The 21,804-nt window shown below is 44.1% G+C and overlaps 1 protein-coding gene across 1 annotated transcript in view; it reads left to right on the top strand.

Moving 5' to 3' along the window:
* satb2 (SATB homeobox 2) overlaps positions 1-13,508 on the top strand; it is a 191,077-nt gene extending 177,569 nt beyond the window's left edge. Inside the window, exon 13 of the mRNA XM_041201166.1 lies at positions 12,713-13,508. Within this exon, the coding sequence (XP_041057100.1) occupies positions 12,713-13,171 (459 nt within the window). The 3' untranslated portion in view covers positions 13,172-13,508. The remainder of the gene's footprint in view (positions 1-12,712) is intronic.
* Positions 13,509-21,804: the final 8,296 nt, after the last annotated feature.

Below are 21,804 nucleotides of genomic sequence, written 5' to 3'. Positions count from 1 at the left end.
AAACAAAAACATGCACAGTCTGCATCAGGAACGAATTCTTTGTCTTCAATTATAAAACACCTTTTCTCTATAATTTGGATAAATCTAATCTTGCGATGATTCCTAAAGTTTTAAATATGAGCTATTCTATTAATTTGCCAACACCCACTTTATTTGGTTGATTACTTGAAGATGTAGCAGACGTCCGTTTGTCTCTTTTAAGTTGCTTGCTTCATTACTGTCACCACTGGGTTTGAGAAAAGCCATGTTTCATTGGAAAACTTCCAGCAAATTTGGCTGCAATCGTAAGTGTAGATTACGAAGCCCCTATGTATTTTAAAGTGCAGCACCTTAAAGGAAACTCCTTTAGCTTTCATTTGAATTTAACCAAAATCCCGAAACAAAAGCCAAACAAATGCCTTGACTTGGGCGGATGGCTCATGCAAGACATCCTAATCTCTCTCCCCTTTTTACCTGAGGTTCCTGCGTATGTTCTGTCAGTTGCTGAATGGTAAGTGAGGGAAAACAAGAGAGAACAGCTATCCCCATATGTGGCAATGGTGAAAACTCTCAACTATTGCTTCCTGAGTTTTTGACTGCTGCCTCAACAGCAACAAACACTGGAATAGCTTTGCCTCCATCATCACCTCCTACTCTCTTTCAATAGTTGCAAATTCCATAACTACATGGGTGTGAATTTTAAAAAAAAGAAATAAAGAAATGGGGAAAGACAGACAGGTAGAACGGGATAAGACTGAGAAAAATGCATCAACAGCACATGGGTGTCCTCTGTGGTGCACATGATAGATGTAGCTTGCTAGTTTTGGCCACATTGAATAGAACATATAATAGAGAATCATACACCACAGATCTGTTCAATATTCACAGCTCAGCTGATAGCACCCAAAGAACTGAACATAAAACTAAACATCCAAAAAACAATTTAACATTATAAAACGCTATTAAATCTCAACCATTTGTTCTTAAGTGATTGAGGCCTATCTTCCGTTTTAAGGTGCATGTGTATTGAGTATGAAAGTCTGTGAACATTAGTCATGGTGTTGAAGTCAAGAGTGGCAGAAAGTGGGAATTGACAATTACTCTTTGAAAATACAAAAGATACTATACATTTTGTCATCAATCTTGACAAAAAGTACAACTTGTTTAAAACAAATCTTACCACCTGGCTCTTGCTGTGTTACAGTTCTCTGAACGGTGCTGTCTCTTGCTCAGATATGGTTCTCTTGAAGGGCTTGACTTTGTCTGGGAATGGTATGCAAAAGTCTGATTTGGTCATGGTTTTCAGAGACCCTTGCCTGTTGTTGTATAAGATTCTGGGATATGGCACTGGCTTGGTCTTTGGTATAATTCTCCTGAGGGTAACTTCTGTTTTGTATAGTTGGCACAGACAGTGGTTGTACTTCAGTGCTATTTGGCGAATGCTACACAGTTGAAAGCCCTATACCAAGGCCTTATCTTTTCTCTTAGGTAGATGTAAAAGATTTCTTCAGATAAATGGAAAATTAGATAACATTTTCAGCACAGGAACAGACTATGCCGCCCAACTGTTCTCTTCCAATGTAAATGCTCCACACATCTCAGCCTATCAACACGTTATTTTATTCTTTTCTTCCTCATAGGCTTATCTAGTATCTCCTTAAATATATCTATGCTATTTACCTCAACCATTCATATGGTAGCAAATTCCACGTGTTCACAATTCTGAGCAAATGATTATCTTATATTTAGTGGCCCCTGGTTTTGCACTCCCCAAAAGTGGAAACATCTTCTTTACTTCTGCTCTATTGAATCCCTTCAGAATTTTGAGAACCTCCATCAGATCACTTCTCAGTCTTCTGTTTCCTGGAGAAGAGCAGAATAGTTGTCCCATTATGCTGGCCAACATTTATCCTTAAACCAAGAACCCTAAAAAGCAGATGAACAGGTTATCTGGCCAGTTATCTTGCTGTGATCTTGCTTAGTGCAAATTGGCTGCACTTCCAAATTTCAACAGTGACTTATGAATGAAGAAGCAGGAGCAGACCATTCAGCCCATCAAGCCTGCTCTGCCATTCAATGCGACCATGGCTGATCATCCACTTGACTACACTTAAAAGTAACGTATTAGCTGTGAAGTGCATTAAGAAATCCTGAGGTCATAAAAGGAGCTATATAAAAGCAAATCTTTTTTGTTGTTGTTGTGTTTGCTTCTCCTGAATGTAGCATTTCCCTGAAGGCATCAACTGATTTGTGTAATGTTCTCATGGAAACCACACCAGTTTTTGACCCTTCTGTCAATGGGAATAGTTTCTCCCTAACTATTCTGTCCATACTCATTATGGTTTTGAACGCCTCTATCAAACCTCCTTCAACTTTCTCTTCTTGAAGGAGAATGAGCACAGCTTCTCTAGTCTATCCACATAACTGATATCTCATATATCTGGAACTATTCTCTCAAATCTTTTCTGCACCCCTTCTAAAGCCTTCACCTCCTTCCTAAAGTGGTGCCCAGAATTGGACGCAATGCTCCAGTTGAAACCAAACCAGAGATTTATAAAGGTTCATCATAGCTTCTTTGCTTTTGCACTACATTCCTCTATTTATAAAAGTAAGGGTCCCATATGCCCTATTAACCACTTTCTTATGCTAGCCAGTCACCATCAATGATTTCAGGTCCTTCTGCTTTGGACCCTTTTTAGAATTGTATTCTGTATTGCTGACACATTGGGGAGAAATTTTTTCCCCTTTGGGCGGGCCGGTCAGGAGCTGGCGTTGGCGGGCGCTGAGCTGATTGCTGCCTGCGATTGGCTGTGTGCCACCATTTTACATGGGTGGGCCAATTAAGGCCTGTCCAGTGTGACACACGTCCGGTAGCGCTCAGCGCTACCCGTGCGGGCAGGGGGAGGAGGGAGAGTCGGGGATTGGGCTCTTTTGTGCATGCACGCAAAAGAGCACAGCAATCTCCCTGAGGCACGAAGCTGCCTCAGGGAGATGAAGTTCAGTGTTAAAAATGAAAAAAATTTTAAAAATAAAATTAGTCAGACATGTCCCCTCATGTGACAGTGGCCCATGAGCTGGTACGTTTCAATGAATTTTCATAAATGTTTTTATTTAATTAATAAAGCCTTCATGAAATCTCATCCCGTCGATGGATGAAGCATCATTAAAAATGCGAAGGCCGCCTGGGCTCTTCGCCTGCCCGCCAACCTTAAGGTTGGTTGGGCAGCCCTGACATTTGCTTTAATTACTTTATTAATGGCCTTAACAGGCCTTTGACAGTTTGGCGGGCGCGCAGCGGAGTCGGCTGTGTGTCCACCAAACGGTAGATCAGAATGACGCGCGATGATGTCAGGATGCACGCTCGACATTACCGTGGGTCATGTTACGCGTTGGCATGCGGTGTCCGCCCCCGAATGCCGAACAGAAAATTCTGCCCATTGTCTTACATTGCAACAGTGACTATACTTCAAAAATACTTAATTGACTTAGAAGCGCTTTGGGACATCCCAAGATCACGAAGAACACTATATAAATGGAAGTTCTCTCTTTATGATCTGCAGCTCAAAGATGTTCTGTCTAGTTGCGCAGTATAATTTGCACTTGTTTGGATTATATTAGGCAACACATGACTGTATTCTTGAGATGTTAAATAGAAGCCCTGTTTGCCCTATCAGGTGAATGGGAAAAATCCCAGCACATTATTTTGATGAAGAACATGAAGGCACCGACTTTTGTGTAATTTTCTCCTGAAATCCTGACTGGTGGGTCTTGTTCTCCTGTGGGTACTTTGCTAAAGCGCTCAGTCTTTAGACTGTTTAGATTGAGAACGTCGCTGTCATGCTCAATGCTGTTCATAACTAACATTTATATATTCAATTGGGAGTTAATGTATATGATTACAAATGAGAACTTTAGCTGATTTTCCACTCCATTGTGCAGTGGTGAGGAGAACAATTAAATATGTCCTTCCACAGCTCAGCTAAGTTATTCTAGGGATCAAATATGGAAGTTTCTCTGTACAGCTCAATATTACACCAGGTGGTGTTTACTTATAGGGGGGGATATGTTAACCAATAAGAGAGTGTGGATTTGCGAATGGTTAAATAGGCTGAAATTGACAACAGGGGTTACAGAGAGGGACTGGCTGGAACCCATTGCATTCTGCTTCTAACTGCGTTGGGCTGTATGCATGAAACCCCTTCAGGAAAGGCAAGTTACCAATTTAAATATGTTAAGAGGCATTTAACAGTTATTTTACCTGGGGTTTTAACTCTGAGTACATGAGCTTCCTGGACTTCCTGGAACTTGCCAGTGAAAGCAAGGCGAGAGGACAGTGGCAGTTGAGGGGTGGGATGGTGGGGGTTGAAGAAATGGCAGGCAAAATGGCAGGACCACATGCCTTCCTTGCCTCAGTGAAAGGATTTTTTTCACAGGACTTGTTCTGAGAGTGTGGCTTCATTACTTAGGAGGCCATCGCTATTACTTTGGAGTTTAGTGCATTTGGCCTACAACTTCCATTTGACCAAATCAATTCAATATGGCTACTGCTCATGTAGCTTTACCTTCTACCTCCGACGAGGAATAATATGAACAGCAACAGCAGCCGTCTTCTCAACCACCTGCCATTGCCCAGGAGAGAGGGGATGAGAAGAGAGGTGCAACTCGCAGGCAGCGATAGCCTCAACATAAAGTGTACAAGCAGAGGCTCAGCTTCCTCGACATGTCCAAACACCAGTGCCTCAGAAGGCCCAGGGTGTTATTCAGGTGATCATAGACATTTGCAACAAGCTGGAAGGTGAACCCCTGACAACTGGACCAGGGAGACAAACATTGTCATTGGTCCTCAGAGTCTATCTCCACCTCGCACAGTCCCTCTCTCCCACACCTCCCGTCCCTCTCCGCACCCCTGTCATCTCCTCCACCCCCTTCCCTCTCCTTCCCCCCGTCCCTGCCTCTTTCTGTCTCCCCTGTCTCCGTCCCTCTCTGTCTCCCCTGTCCCCGTCCCTCTCTGTCCCTCCTGTCCCCGTCCCTCTCTGTCTCCCCTGTCTCCGTCCCTCTCTGTCCCTCCTGTCCCCGTCCCTCTCTGTCTCCCCTGTCCCCGTCCCTCTCTGTCTCCCCTGTCCCCGTCCCTCTCTGTCTCCCCTGTCCCCATCCCTTTCTGTCTCCCCTGTCCCCATCCCTCTCTGTCTCCCCTGTCCCCGTCCCTCTCTGTCTCCCCTGTCCCCGTCCCTCTCTGTCTCCCCTGTCCCCGCCCCTCTCTGACCCCCCTGTCCCCGCCCCTCTCCGTCTCCGCCCCTCTCTGTCCCCCCAGTCCCCGTCCCTCTCTGACCCCCCAGTCCCCGTGCCTCTCCATCTCCGCCCCTCTCTGTCCCCCAAGTCCCCATCCCTCTCTGTCCCCCCAGTCCCCGTCCCTCTCCATCCCCGCCCCTCTGTGCCCCCTGTCCCTGCCTCTCTCTGTACCCCCTGTCCCTGCTTCTCTCTGTACCCCCCGTCCCCGCCCATCTCCGTTCCCCCCGTCCCCGCCCCTCTCTGACCCCCTGTCCCCGCCCCTCTCCGTCCCCGTCCCTCTCTGTCCCCTCTGTCCCCACCCCTTTCTGTCCCCCCTGTCCCCGTCCCTCTCTGTCCCCCCTCTCCGGTCCCTCTCTGTCCCCCCTGTCCCCACCCCTCTCCGTCTCCGCCCCTCTCTGTCCCCTCAGTCCCCGTCCCTCTCTGTCACCCCTGTCCCCGCCCCTCTCCGTCCCCGCCCCTCTCCGTCCCCACCCCTCTCCGTCCCCGCCCCTCTCCGTCCCCGCCCCTCTCTGTCCCCCCTGTCTCCACCCCTCTCCATCCCCACCCCTCTCTGTCCCCCTTGTCCCCGCCCCTTTTTGTGGAAGGGATGGGGAGTGGCCCTGGAAGTGTCAGGTTGGGGTGGCCATGGAAAGCTTTTGTGTGTGGTCTTTGGGAAAAGCAGCAAGTACTGTTGGGAAGTGGGCCAAAGCCCTTTATTCAACTCCTGAGATAGAATTGTTTCCTCTACCTCTGGGTATTTCACTAACACCACAAACAGACCACACCTCACACTGAGGTCAGTGAGAAAGGAGGGAATGGGAAATCTGGTATTGAGACTGTCTTTGATTGACAAGCTGCTCGGTCATTCACTGCTGTAAATTTGGCAGTCCAGTCACCAAAGCAGCCAATCAGTGTGACAATGGATGAGATCAGACAGAAGGAGAACAAAACCTGTGCTGGATTACAAACATCATGGGGAGAATTTTGATGACCCCCACACGCCAACGCGTAAAATGACACGCGGTGACATCGGGTGTGTGTCTCGACATCACTGCGCGTCATTCAGATCTTCAGGTCGAAGGGCGTGCGCCAGAGTCGGCTGCGCACCCGTCAAACTGTCAAAGGCCTGTTAAGGCCATTAATAAACTAATTAAGCTAATTCTCAATGTTGCCCGTCCAAACTTAAGGTTGGTAGGCAGGCGAAGAGCCCAGACGGCCTTCAAATTTTTCATGGAATCTCATCCATGGGCGGGATGAGGTTTCATGAGTTTTATTAACTAAATAATTTTTTTTTTGACAGTTCATAAACATGTCCCAGCTCTTGTGACATTAGGTGACATGTCTGAGTAATTTTAATCTTCCTTTTTTTCAAACTTTAAAACTAAATTTAATCTCCCTGAGGCAGCTCCCTGCCTCCGGGAGATTTCTCGACTCAGCCTCCCCCCACCCCCACCTGCCGCACACGGAGCGCTCAGCACTACCGGACATGGTCACGCTGGACGGGCCTTAATTGGCCCACCCACATAAAATGGTGGCGCGCAGCTGATGGCAGGTGGTGATTGGCTCCACGCCCGACTGGCCAGCCCGACAGGCAGAAGATTCTGCCCCATGGTTTGCACCCAAGTATTAATTGACTGTATTGTGCCAGGATTAAAAAAGATGCCTTTTTTTTAAACTGAGGAAAGTTGGCAAGTCAATTATGTCCAAGTCAAGTCAAGACACAAGCCAAAACACAAAAATGACTTGAGACAGCCTTGAGTCTAAGTCACTGACTCAAGTCAGCAACTTTAACTGTTGGTGCCTGGCGTCGAGAATGGTAGAGGTGTGCTGCACTCTGCACAACATAGCACAATGAGGACTGGAGCCACAGGAGGAATCAAGTGCTGAAGATGAGGAGGAGCAACAGGAGAAACAGGAAGAGGAGGAGGAATGCAATCTGGCAATGACACCAAGACCAGTGCCCATGTGCCTGAGAGATGGTCTGATTCTCACAAGGTTTAGTTAAAGTAAAGCAGTGAACCCATCTGTCAGCCACATTCTAAACCCACTTAGCTCTCCATCCCCCTACAGAAAGCAGTTCTACAGTCAATAACGCTTCCCTGTCACAGACACCTCATTGCTGATCTTTAATTTTTGTCTTAGCATTCATTACAAATGAGAAGGCAACTTGCCAGACAGCAGGCAGAAATGGGTACAACAGGAAAATGGTGCAAAAAATAATTTTATGTTTATTTTTGTTTTTGTTCATGGGATGTGGGCATCGTCGGCAAGGCCAGCATTTATTGTCCCTGCCTAATTGCCCTTGAGAAGGTGGTGATGAGCTGCCTTCTTGAACCACTACAGCCTATGTGGTGCAGGTACACCCACAGTGCTGTTAGGAGTGAGCTCCAGTGGTTTGATCCAGTGACAGTGAAGGAACGGTGATATATTTCCAAGTCAGGATGGTGAGTGGCTTGGAGGGGAATTTGCAGTTGGTCATGTTCCCATATACCTGCTGCCCTTGTCCTTCTGGGTGATAGAGGTCGTGGGTTTGGAAGGTGCTGCCTAAGGAGCCTTGGTGAGTTGCTGCAGTGCCTCTTGTAGACGGTACACACTGCTGCCACTGTGCGTCTGTGGTGGAGGGAATGAATGTTTAAGGTGGTGGATGGGGTGTCGAACAAATGGACTGCTTTGTCCTGGATGGTGTCAAGCTTCTTGAGTGTTGTGGGAGCTGCATTCATCCAGGTGAGTGGGAAGTATTCCTTCACACTCCTGACTTGCACTTTGTAGATCGTGGACAAGTTTTGAGGAGTCAGATGGTGAGTTACTCACCACAGAACTCCCAACCTCTGATCTACTCTTAAACACAGTATGTATATGGCTGGTCCAGTTCAATTTTTGGTCAATGCAATGCCCCAGGATGTTGATAGTAGGGGATTCAGTGATGGTAATGCCATTAAACATCAAGAAGAGATGGCTAGATTCTTTATTGTTGGAGATGGTCATTGCCTGACACCTGTTACTTGCTACTTATCAGCCCAAGCCTTAATATTGTCCATGTCTTGCCACATGTGGACACAAACTGCTTCAATATCTGAGGAGTTGAAAATGGTACTGAGCAGATGTTGTTCATAAAAGGATGTGAGGATAAACCCAGAAGTTACAGGCCAGTCAATATAACCATGGTTGGGGGAAGGCGTTTAGAAATTATAATCTGGGGCAAAGTTAGCAGTCACTTGGACAAGTGTGGATTAATTAAGGAAAACCTGTGTGGATTTGTTAAAGGCAAATCATGTTAAACTTGATTCAGTTTTCTGACGAGGCAACAAAGAGGGCTGATGAGGGTTATGTGGTTGATGCTGTCTATACGAACTTCCAAAAGGCATTTGATGAAGTGTCTTAGAACAGGATTGTCAGCAAAGGAGGTGTGGAATAAAAGGGACTGGGGCAGCATGAATACAAAGCTGGCTAAATGACAGGAAACAGAGAACATGGTGAACAGTTGTATATCAGACCGTAGGAAGGGACAAGTGTGGTTTCCCAAGGTCAATACTGGGACTACTGCTTTTCTTGACCTATAGAAAGGATATAGACTTGGGTGTACAGGTACTGTCTCAAAATTTGCAGATGACATAAGACTTGAGGAAGTATTGTGAACTCTAAGGGGGATAATGATAAACTTCAGGAAGGATGGGCGGGCACATGGGATATAGTTTTCTGGCCCCACCCAATGCCGGGATCATTCACTCCCACCAAAAGTCAATGGACTTTTCGCTGGGTCGGCGGATCTCCCACAGCGGGTCCTGCCACGATGGGGCTGCAAAATCCTGGGCATGGCAGGAGAAATTTAATGCAGACAAATGTGTGAAGTGTTGGCAGGAAGAACGGGGAGGGATGATATAAAATAAGGGGTACAATTTGAAAGGGATGCAGGAGCAGAGAAACCTGGGGGTATATGTGCACAAATCATTGAAAGTGGCAGGGCAGATTGGGTAAAGCATACGGAATCCTGGGCTTTATAAACAGAGGCATAAATTACAAAAACAAAGATTTTATTTTCTCTCATAGTATTCATCACAACAGCCGTTATCTGGTTGTATCTGGGATGGACTTTTGCACAAACGTTGAGTGGAATGGGTGTAAAGTCTTGCACCTTGTCTGTCACCTCCTTCTGCTCCGCACCCCTTTGAGATCTCTGCGCTTTTCCAATTCTGGCCTCTCATGCATCCCTGATTTTAATCACTCCACAATTGGAGGCTATGCCTTTGGTCTTCTTAGACCCTCAGCTCTGGCCTTCCCTCCCTAAACCTCATTTCATCTCTCCCTCCCTAACCTCTCTTATGACGCTCCTTAAAACCTACTCCTTTGACCAAGCCTTCGTCACTGAGACTTGTATTGAAGATCTCGATTAAAGTGTCTCACACCTGATGATGGGTCACACATGAGTAGAACTTTCCAGCTATTAGCCACCATATGATGAGCCAGGCTTTCTGCCAATGTTACTGTTGAATGCTGAATAAACAATATTGTAGCTAAAACAAAAACAGAATTACCTGGAAAAACTCAGCAGGTCTGGCAGCATCGGCGGAGAAGAAAAGAGTTGACGTTTCGAGTCCTCATGACCCTTCGACAGAACTTGAGTTCGAGTCCAGGAAAGAGCTGAAATATAAGCTGGTTTAAGGTGTGTGTGTGGGGGGCGGAGAGATAGAGAGACAGAGAGGTGGAGGGGGTTGGTGTGGTTGTAGCGACAAACAAGCAGTGATAGAAGCAGATCATCAAAAGATGTCAACAACAATAGTACAATAGAACACATAGGTGTTAAAGTTAAAGTTGGTGATATTATCTAAACGAATGTGCTAATTAAGAATGGATGGTAGGGCACTCAAGGTATAGCTCTAGTGGGTTTTTTTTTTTATTTTATATAATGGAAATAGGTGGGAAAAGGAAAATCTTTATAATTTATTGGGAAAAAAAAGAAGGGGGAAACAGAAAGGGGGTGGGGATGGGGGAGGGGACTCACGACCTAAAGTTGTTGAATTCAATATTCAGTCCGGAAGGCTGTAAAGTCCCTAGTCGGAAGATGAGGTGTTGTTCCTCCAGTTTGCGTTGGGCTTCACTGGAACAATGCAGCAAGCCAAGGACAGACATGTGGGCAAGAGAGCAGGGTGGAGTGTTAAAATGGCAAGCGACAGGGAGGTTTGGGTCATTCTTGCGGACAGACCGCAGGTGTTCTGCAAAGCGGTCGCCCAGTTTACGTTTGGTCTCTCCAATGTAGAGGAGACATTCTTAATTAGCACATTCGTTTAGATAATATCACCAACTTTAACTTTAACACCTATGTGTTCTATTGTACTATTGTTGTTGACATCTTTTGATGATCTGCTTCTATCACTGCTTGTTTGTCGCCACAACCACACCAACCCCCTCCACCTCTCTGTCTCTCTATCTCTCCGCCCCCCACACACACACCTTAAACCAGCTTATATTTCAGCTCTTTCCTGGACTCGAACTCAAGTTCTGTCGAAGGGTCATGAGGACTCGAAACGTCAACTCTTTTCTTCTCCGCCGATGCTGCCAGACCTGCTGAGTTTTTCCAGGTAATTCTGTTTTTGTTTTGGATTTCCAGCATCCGCAGTTTTTTTGTTTTTATATTAATATTGTAGCTACTTCAGCACACAAAGGAAGGCAAAGCTGGAGGACAATTTGTCACCTTCCCACCTCTCTAGTTTCATAAAGGACACTATTTGCCCAGCCAGAAGACCTCTCACTTAGCTTGGGTATAACATCCTTTATTCTTTCATGGGACATCACTGGAAAGGCCAGCATTTGTTGCCCATCCCTAATTGCCCTTGACCGAACATTTCAGAGGGAAGTTAAGAGTCAACCACATTGTTGCAATGTGTCGCAAGTAGGCACAACCTGGTAAGGAGGGCAGATTCCCTTCGCTTAAAGGGCACCAATGAACCAGGTGGATCTTTGTCAGGATCGATGATAGCTTTATGATCACCATTACTGAGACTAGCTTTCAATTCCAGATTTATTAATCAAATTTAAATTCCACTAGCTGCTGTGGTGAGATTTGAACCTGTGTCTCCAGAACATAAACCAGGGCGCGTGGACTATGAGGCCAGTGACATTGCCTCGTTTAATGCATGATGGTATTAAAGCTGAGGCAAATGCATTTCTAAAATTTGATCAAAACCGGCAGGTTTCCCACCAGCAAAGACATGATTAAAGCAGTTAATTTACCAAAACTGACCTTGTCGAGGAATACTCAAATCCATTTGACAGTAATTCTGATAGAAGCATCTTTGTACTTAGCCCTGTTTTGCTAGTTACTCACTATACTCTGATATGGCCTTTAAATGGAAGACTAATTTAAAAAACAACTGCTTTTGGTTCCCTAAAGGTGGGCCCTGGAATTGATTTCTGCCCTGTGCTAGATGGTCACCTGTATTAATATCTTAAGTGACTCAGTGTCAAATTTTGTTCGATAACACAACTCTGAAATGCATTGGGATATCTTACTACCTTAAAGGAGCTTTATAAATACAAGTTGATATTGGTTGCTATCAGTGACTCCTGCTGGAAGTGAGCATTTGTGCATGTTTTTGAAAAGAGGGTTGGGCTGAGCTTTGTTCGCTAATTGTCCACCAACACTTACTGGCAAAGTTCACGCAAGGTCACTGCCACAGGCAGCAGATTCCCAAGGGGCTTAAACAGTGATGAGTCAATACCTTCAGGAAAAAAAGAAGGCAGTAAGAAACCTTTTTTTGTCTTAACCAATGAGAAGATTCTGTTCTATTTATATATTCCTACTTCAGATCAACATAACTCATTTCCACCTGTGGCCATGGCAATGCCAAATGTCTCAGCTCCAGTTCTTCAAACTGAGATTGTAAAGTTGAAACTCAAGATTGTAATGCTGGCATCACCATCATATTTCAGCATGACAATGGGTGAGAAACTACAGGCCAAAGAAAGAAAAAAGAATACCATGCAAATGTGTCACAAATGTGCTTATAAATCAAACTTAATTCTGAATTTTTTGGAAGAACAATCAATTCTATGGGCCACACCATATGGAGCTGTTCTTAAATAACATGTAGACAGAGATGGGGCAGAGGATTAGATTAGGGTGCAATACAGAGATAATTACAGCTTCTGAAAGGAAATTAAACTTAGCTAAGACCCAAGGATAAGTTTCACTGCCATGACATCAGTGTGAGCAAACTTGATTAAATATCTGAAGCACCAAAGAGTCTATCACTTTTGAAATGTGTTTTGCAACTGACCTTGTCCATATTATATTATTACTATCCTGAAGTATTGCATGCCCTATAGTGTAAACAAATCTTGAGAAGATTGTTTTACAATTAAAATAAATCAAATCCAACTAAAAGGAAGAAAACAAGGTGCCTATCAAAAAAGAATTAACAGCATTAATTGGGTCAGAAAGTAATTTTGTGTTTCTTCCATAATTTAGGCTGTGCAAAGACAACAATCCCAGCCTGCGAAGGACAGTTCACCCCCAAGAGAGGACAAAACCACTCAGCAACAAGCTGCTGAGGATAACTGTGCCAAAAAGCCCAGATCACGTACTAAGATCTCCGTGGAGGCGCTGGGCATCCTTCAGAGTTTTATCCATGACGTGGGCCTCTATCCTGACCAGGAGGCCATTCAGACCCTTTCTGCCCAGCTGGATTTGCCCAAGCACACGATTATCAAATTTTTTCAGAACCAGCGTTATCATGTTAAGCATCATGGCAAATTAAAAGAGCACTTAGGAACCACAGTTGATGTTGCGGAATATAAGGATGAAGAGCTGCTTACAGAGCCCGAGGAGAATGACAGTGAGGAGGGTTCTGAGATGTACACCATGGAGGCTGGAGAGGAAAACCTCAGCAAAACCAAAGCCAAACCTCCAGAGATAGACCAGAAATAATGTGAAACACACCAACTAATGCATACCTACATAAAAGAATATTGTCAATTCTATGTACAGCTTTGTGTAATGCATTAAGTACGTATGGAGTACAGCAGTATTGAATTTGCAGGTTTAATCTAATGTTGCCTTGACATAGAATACCAGAATGGACATCGTTTAGACTTTTGTAAGTCTTACAAACTGGGAAAGATTAAACTCACTTCAGAGTTTGCTTCACAACTCAATCCTGCACTAAAAGTTAAATAAAGAAACATTGTGGGCAAGTTTAAAAGGACATTTTCTCAGAACTTACTCGGGACAAAGGTGTTTTTATAAAGTTCTGTGACTGTACACTGAAATGTAAAATGAAGGTTCATTAGGTTGCGTCCTCAAACCACTTTATGATGAGTTGTTTTGGCTTTTGATAAGCTGCCTGCTCTGGGGTGTGGTGACTTTCTGCTTTTAAAATTCCTATTTATTTTCTAAGTTCGTCCTGATTTTTTGAATATGGCTGCCTGCCAGGTGGCTGTAAAAATATTTTGGGGTTTGTATTTTTCACAAAAAAAACACTGCCAAAAAAACAAACAAAATCAGAACATCAGCAAACAAAAAATACTTCTGAGAACGCACACAATTTTACAAACTTGCATTTTTGCTGCTGTGTGGTTCAGTCAGTCGTATCTTTTATTTTGTACTAAGTATTAATATTTTGATTTATGCCAACAAAAGAGGCAGGTATGGAGTTCGGTCATGCCGGGTGATGTTGTAAGCATATAATCTTATACTGGAATCACAATCACAAAGTGGTTTTCTGCAACAGGGACTGAACTAACCACACTAGTTGAGCAGGAAAAGTAATAATAAAAAGGGGCGTGAATAACATAACAATATTCAGGGTTGCACAATAATAAAACCTGAGGTCTACTAGCCTCAAGATGTTTTATCCTGTATTTGGGCTAATGCATAATAGTCTCTTGCTGTTCTCTATAAGCTTGGCATGCAGCCTTGTATGAATCAATTTTGAAGTTGGAAAATTAGTAGGCCACTAAGAATTTACAATCTCTTCCACAGTCATCAACACCAACAAAATTTTCTCTGTAACTTTAAAATTATGCTGTTGGATATTAGTAGATTAAGCTGGCATTTGAATGCTTAACTCTTTAAATCTGGAATCCCTAGCTTTCTGCTACTTTATTGGAAGTATTAAAATATAAATCCTAAAATAAATTAAGGTGAGAAAAATGGAGTTGAGGTGCGGATGAGCCATGACCTAATTGAATCCCGCAGCAGGCCTGAATGGTCTACTGCTGTTCCTAATGTTATTAAATGGGTTTACACTTCTGCTAAGAATAAAAAGAAGAATTTAAGATTAACACCTTAAGTGCATGTATGCTAATAACCCACAACATAATTTCAGGGCCTTGTGTGTAATGATAAAGATATTAAGTCTTTTAATAAGTCTTTTTATTAAATTGCCACTGCAGTCTAGTAAAAGAATATCTCTTTGTGCACAGAGGAAAACATACTCATTTGTCTTCCTTTAATACCTTTCTTCCCCTGTCAACATGAACAAGGTGCTGCCAGTGTCAGTTGTGCTCTTTAATGCTGGTTATTACTGTTACTGTCTGCCAAACAGCAACTCTGAAGAAAAATAAAGCAGGACTCCCAGATTTATTGTCTTATACCCTTAGCAGCATTCCAGACGTGGTTTGGCACCTATTAAGGAAACTAATAGAAATAGTAACATTCAAATAGGAAGACTTTTAAAATTAGCCATTTTAACATGGAGAGAAACCCTAGCTAATTTATCTCAGGATTGCCAACAGGAGACTTGATCCTAAGCAGAAATGAACTTTATTCAGGGATGAACAGATGTTAATGGAGATAGACTAGCACATTAGAAGAAGCTGCTCTTACACAGATCTTTATCTTTAACAGACATGATCATAAAAAACCGCCACTGTAGCAAAAAGAATCAATAATTAGCTATTCTGCTGTTTTTTGTGTAGTTTATTGTGACAAGAAACTTCTCAAAACCAATTACTTCTGCTGAGTTTGTACAAACTGTTCAATTAATAAGGACACAAGAAGTTTTTTTTGTAACATTTTAACCAAAATATGTACTGGAAATTGTCAACGCTAAGTCTTGCCTATTCAGTTTTATTACACTGCAAGGACTGCAGTGATGTTAAGTGAATCTATGGGCATTTTAGCCTGTGGTCTTGCCAGATTTGAGAAGTACAATGCATATATGTCTATTTATTCATTACCTGTCATATATTATCTATTTGGAAAAATAAACTTGCTTTCATAGTGCCTCTTGAGAAAGCACAAATTTCTGCCTTTGGTGAAATGAAGAATAATTGTGCTTTTGTATTATTGACAATGTGAATATAAAATTAACATATTGTAAATGTTCTTTTTCATGTGAATCAACCTTCTATCTGCATTATCACAAAGTGATAATTATTTTTAAGTTATGTGCATTGTTAAGCCATTAGACCCTTTTGTTGTTGAAATAAAAGACATTCAATAAATACATCTAAATTTGTCAAGTAATGTTTGACATTTAAGTCTCTCTCTCTCTTTTTCTCTCTCTCTCTCTGTGCTACATTTTCTTGGTAAACAATTAAGCAACGTTTGAGAAAATATTCTCTCCATTATATTTGTGCTGTTTTTTCCCTTCTAGTTCCTTAGTAAATATTTTCTGCTTATAATTAAAAAACCACAAATTACTGCATGTTAGGAAACTTTTGGAGCCCATATGTCCATGGTCGGTGGACATAATAAAAGGCATTATTGTATCACTAGTTTCTACATCCAAGCAGCATCATATAAATATCATGGCTCTTGATGATGGTTCTTGTGTGGCACTATGTCTGGCTGAATGCCACGCACACATAAAAAAGAAACAGTTCAGGGAGGAGTGAGCCAGACAGCATTCGAAGACTTTACACACCATTCCAATCTTTACCCAGCTTCTTAAAAAGTCTAAAAGATGGAATTATTTGTTCCAATTAGAGAAAGAGGGTAAGGTGCTTTTTGAAAAAAGACTGATAGGGGAGAGCTTTTAGATAATAAGAGTAATGACCATGATAGATATCAATTTCTACTGTACATGACACAGTATAAACTGCAGATTGCTGTGCATTCCCATGGGGATGCTGTTAAGGTTTAACATTATATATTAATATGGCGCTAGAATAGAAGAATAAAGCTCCTACATGCACTATGCACACATCCTTCCAGTCTGGGCCTCATGTATCTGAGTATCTGGTTTCTATTATAAGTTACAAAAAGAATTAGCTCTTTCTAAACTGAAGTTTGTGGTAACAAGAAGCTTTTATTAGATTTACAGTAATTGGAGTTTTCCACAAACTATAATCTATGACATTTAGAGTAACATCTGAAGTATTGAGCAAAGTTTTCTGTGCTTTTTAGAACATGTCTGTAATAGTCTTGTGTATGAATTGCATTTGTAGAAAAGTGAGTTGGGAATGGCGCAGACATGAATCATGTTGCTGAGACAAATGTTTGGGAGTTAAAATGGTGTGCAATAGAATCATTTATGTCATTCCCTGTCTTAACAGCAACAAAAACAAAGATAACTTTGATGTACCACATGACAAAGGGTTTAGTGATTGGCAATAGACACTAGCAGAGGTGAGCAAAGGACCAAAGAGGTAGATTTGAATGAAATATTTAAAGTTGGCAAGAGACATAGCAAAGCAGAAAAGCAAGTGAGTTCCAGTATAGAGCATCACAATGCTAAAGGTTCTGTCACCAGAGGTGGGGTGGAGGGATTAGTCCAGACTTGGAAGGATAGGGGAGACTGTAGAGGGAGTTGCCTTGCAAAGCCATGGAAAGATTTGGAAGTGGCACTGAAAATTCTGGAGTAAATGAGCTACCAGAGGAGAGTCCAGTAGATGTCAACATAGGACCATAAGACTATAAGACATAGAAGCAGAAATTAGGCCATTCGGCCCATCGAGACCGCTCCGCCATTCAATCATGGCTGATAAGTTTCTCAACCCCATTCTTCCGCCTTCTCCCCGTAACCTGGGATCCCCTTACCAATCAAGAACCTATCTATCTCGGTCTTAAATACACACAATGACCTGGCCTCCACAGCCTTCTGTGGCAATGAATTCCATAGATTCACCACTCTCTGGCTAAAGAAGTTTCTCCTCATCTCTGCTCTAAAAGGTCTTCCCTTTACTCTGAGGCTGTGCCCTCGGGTCCTAGTCTCTCCTACTAATGTAAACATCTTCCCCATGTCCACTTTATCCAAGCCTTTCAGTATTCTGTAAGTTTCAATCAGAACCCCCATCATCCTTCTAAACTCCATTGAGTATAGACCCAGAGTCTTCAAACATTCCTCATATGTTAAGCCTTTCATTCCTGGGATCATTCTCGTGAACCTCCTCTGGACCCTCTCCAGGGCCAGCACATACTTCCTGAGATATGGGGCCCAAAATTGCTCACAATATTCCAAATGTGGTCTGACTGGTCTAGAACTGGTCTAAGACTGCCTAGTGAGCAGAACTTAGGACAGGATGGGACATCACAGAATCTTTACAGTGCAGAAGGAGGCTATTCAGTTCATTGAGTTTGCACTGGCTCGCTAAACAAGCGTTCTACCTAATCCCAGTTCCCTGCCTTAGCCCCGTAACCTTGCACATACTCTCTTTTCAGGTAGCAATACAATTCCCTTTTGAATGCCTCGATTGAACCTGCCCCCGCCACCCTTTCAGGAAGTTCATTCCAGACTCCAACAAGTTGGGTAAACATTTTCTTTTAAAATATAGGTTTTAGAATGCTGCATGAATTGGGGTTTGGGTAGGGTGGATTGATAGACCCATCTGAAGGGTATTGGAGAAATTGATCTTGGGTGTGACAAAGGGAAGGGCAAAATGGACATTACTGCAGTTTGAAAGTTACAAAAATGAGTAATAATTCTACCAATTGCCCACTGGACCACAAAGAAACATAAAACATTTTTAAACTCATAAATAAAGTAAAATAAAATCATTTTTCTTCTGTGAAATACTTGGGGACATTTTACTATGCTAAAGGCACTATATAAATTGAGGTTATGGTTGTTGTAGCAATTTCTATGGTTGATTGAAATTGGCACAGTGAAAGACACAAGTTAGAAGTGTATTCCTTTTGTCAGCAGTTGCCTTTATACCTCTTTCCCACTCCCCTCCCACTTCTGTTTCAAACAGGAGCCCTCTCGACAATGTGAATTTTAAAATGGTCAACAGGTTTAACAACAAAGTAGCAAGCAATAAATGTTCAGCTGAAGACTTGGGGCAGAACTTTGCCCTTGATGGGCGGGCGGGCCCGACCGACTCGGCGTTGGGCGGACAGCTGATCGCCACTGCCGAAACAGGCCCTGCCACCATTTTAAGTAGGCGGGCCAATTAATGCCCACCCAGCGGGCTGCCCAATGGGAAGCGCTATGCACTTCCTGTGCGGGCGGGGGGAGGGATTCCCCAATGGCAAGAGTGTTCACATTTCCCTGAGGCAAAGTGCTGCCTCAGGGAGATCACTGAAAGGCTGTCAAATATTAAAAATCAAACAATAAAAAATTCATTACCATGTCCCCCCCATGTGAAAATGTCACACGAGATGGGACATGTTAATGAAGCACAAAAAACCTTTATTAGATGTTTAAAATCCGTTATCAAATCTCATCGCGCCACTGGATGAGGTTTGTAAAAAAGTCACTTGCCCGCCTACCCGTTGGGCCCATGCGCCGAGCCGAAGTTCGCACGGGCCCCTCAAAGTCCTGGTCAATTGGAGAGTTAATGGCCTTAACAAGGCCTTTAATTAATGGTGGGTGCGCGTCACTCTGTTTAGCACGCCCACTGACCGAAATATCGCGATGCCGCATGCTGACGTCGGCGTACAGCATTTTAAGCGCTGGTGTGTGGGCTCCATCACCCGCACGTCAGCCAGAAGATTCAGCCCTTGCTTTTTTTGGGACCGTCGCTCAATGGTGCTGTAAAGCCAAAGCTTACATTTGTATACCTTGAAGGAGAAGTGTAACTTTGCGTTGTCAGCCCAACTGAACAGCCTGCCTAGAGCACCTTGCAGTTTTAGCACAATCTTTTCTGACCTACACTTTTCTGATTCAATACTATACACTAGCATTCTGTTTGCTTCATTGATTTAACATCCATAGGCCTCTGGCAATGCAGCATTCCCTCAGTACCAATGCAGCCACTCAGACAATCTCTTCAAACATCAGCCTAGATTATGTACACATTCCTGCAGTTCTGCTTTAACTAACAACCTTGGGACTCAAAAGCAAGCATGCTCCAGTAAATGAGTCAAGCTGACACCAAGGCAGTTAGCTATGAAGAAGAAGGTGCAGAACAATAATAAGATAAAGAGGTAATATAATTGAAATGTTTAAGATGACTAAAAGATTTTGTAGGGTAGAAGGAGTAAAACTATTGCCATTGGTGGACAAAACAAGAGCAAGGGTGTAGGGACTTAGAATTAGAGCAACACCATCCAAAGGAGAAATCAATAAGCACTTCATCACCAAAGCATGGTGGAAGGCTAGTTTTCTAGCCTGTTGAGTCTATGCCTATTGGCAATTTTAAATATGAGACTGCTGCTGGATTTTTGTTCAGCAGTATTAAGGCTTACAAAACCAAGGCAGTAAATGGAGCTGAGGTACAAATCAGCCAATGTCTATTTGAATTGCAGAACAAAGTCGAGGAGTCTAGTGGCCTACGCCTGTTCCTGTGTTCCTAACTCCAAACATAAGGTATTAATGGCTACATTTCTGAGGTGTGCCTTGTATTTGATGAAAGCTGCAGCCTGAATGAAGTGTGGGAGTTTGGACTATAAATGAATGAAATGACAAGATTAATGGCAGAATTGTCCCGGATTTGTACTAAGTGCGCTTGTGGGCATGAAAGAAGACATTTTAACCACTGGCCGCAATGGCAGGTTTTTGTGCTATATCATCCCCTCCTCAGTGCATCCTCCCTCACTAATGATGTATTCATGGGAAACCCGCCGGATCGTTGGCGGGGCGGGTCGGCTCAGATTTGCCCGCCATGCTGTGACCACAGCATTTCCTCACTCTGGACACCATATTTAAAGCACACCAGAGCGCAGCCTACTTCATGCTCACAGACCAAGACTGTTCCAGGAGATAGATGGCCCCAAAAGGTGACAGCAGCCCCTAAAGTTAGTGATGTCTCTCTGGGGTGCTTGTTGGACACAGTGGAATGTGCTCTACCCCCACTTTGGCCGCAGGAGGTCCACCAGAGTCATCAATCCAGCCTGGGAGGCAGTGGCAGCAGCAACGGAGCACAGAGGAGGTCAGCCATCCAGTGCAGGAAGAGGATGAATGGTCTCATCCGTTCCGCCAGGGCAAGTTAACCTCCTCATCACTCTCAACTCATACACTCCCAAACCCATCTCACATCCACGGGGATCTCACACCTCAAGGGACAACCCACTAACTCTCACACACACCCTCACATCTCCAGCAGGCTCACATCTTCTGGAGCTCTTGTCCTCATCCTGTCCATGCCTCCACTCAACACAAACATTCCACGCAGTGCCATGCATCCTGTTCACACTCTCTCCACCTGTTTCCATGCAGGAGAAGCTGGCTCACATCAGCAGGGAGAGGCTCCAGACCAGGGATGGAGTGGCCCACATTAGGCCCCTCACTCACTTTGAGGAGCGGCCATCACACTGACTGGTGAGGATGTGGACGCTGCCTGTGGCGACAGTGAGGTCAGCGACAAACAGTCGCCTGAGGATCCTGCAACACATCACCCCTCTCTCAGCGAAACTGTGAGTGCTCTCTCTCCTGTTTTTGACTCTGCTGCCATGCACTAATTATCTATACTTTGGTTCACAGGGAGATCTGCCAAGTGACTGACATCCTCAGCCAGCCAGTCCCTCAACTCCATCCCAGTCCTCACCTCCAGCCAAGAGGACACCTCCTCCATTGACGAGCTGGAAATAAGCAGCCTGGAAGACCCATCACAGTGCTTACCCATACCGTCCATCAGCGCAGAGACACACACCTCAGTGGAACCTCGATCTAGAACAGGCTCAGGTTCACAATCTGGTGGTCACCTCATGGACACGTATCGGCAGCCGGAGGAGGCAGGTTCAGTTGAGCTCCCTGGCACTGGGAGGACTACTGGAGAAGGGACATTGATGGGGTCTGAGTCAGATAATGAGCCTCAGGATTTGTCCTTTCACCCCATCCTGGAGAGTCAGCAGAAGGCGGGGGAACATCACACAGAGCTGTTGGAAGCCCTCAACATAGTGGCACATGAATCAGAGGAGTGTGTCCGCCTCGTTCAGATGAAGTGGTGCCCACATGTGCTCATATGGAGGCCTTCATGGGGAGGATGGCAGATGCCATGGAGACACTGGTCTAGCAGAGCATGGAGATACGCGCAGACCTACTCTCCACTGTGGTAAACATGGGTGAGTTCCTGCAGTGACTATGCGAGAGGGTAAAGGGGCGCCTCGACTCAAGAAGTCAGGCTGGGGCCCTCGGGCACCCGAAGGGAGGAGGAGCATCAGCTGGACACCGCTGGGTCATCCGCTCAGGAATCTCAGAGGCTGTCCACCCTCTCCAAGTCCCCTTTGCCTGGGAC

The sequence above is a fragment of the Carcharodon carcharias genome, chromosome 12 (genome assembly GCF_017639515.1).
Source record: "Carcharodon carcharias isolate sCarCar2 chromosome 12, sCarCar2.pri, whole genome shotgun sequence".
In the NCBI taxonomy this organism is placed as follows: domain Eukaryota; kingdom Metazoa; phylum Chordata; class Chondrichthyes; order Lamniformes; family Lamnidae; genus Carcharodon; species Carcharodon carcharias.
Note: the sequence above shows the minus strand (reverse complement) of the source record. Positions and strands in the feature narration are given on the sequence as shown.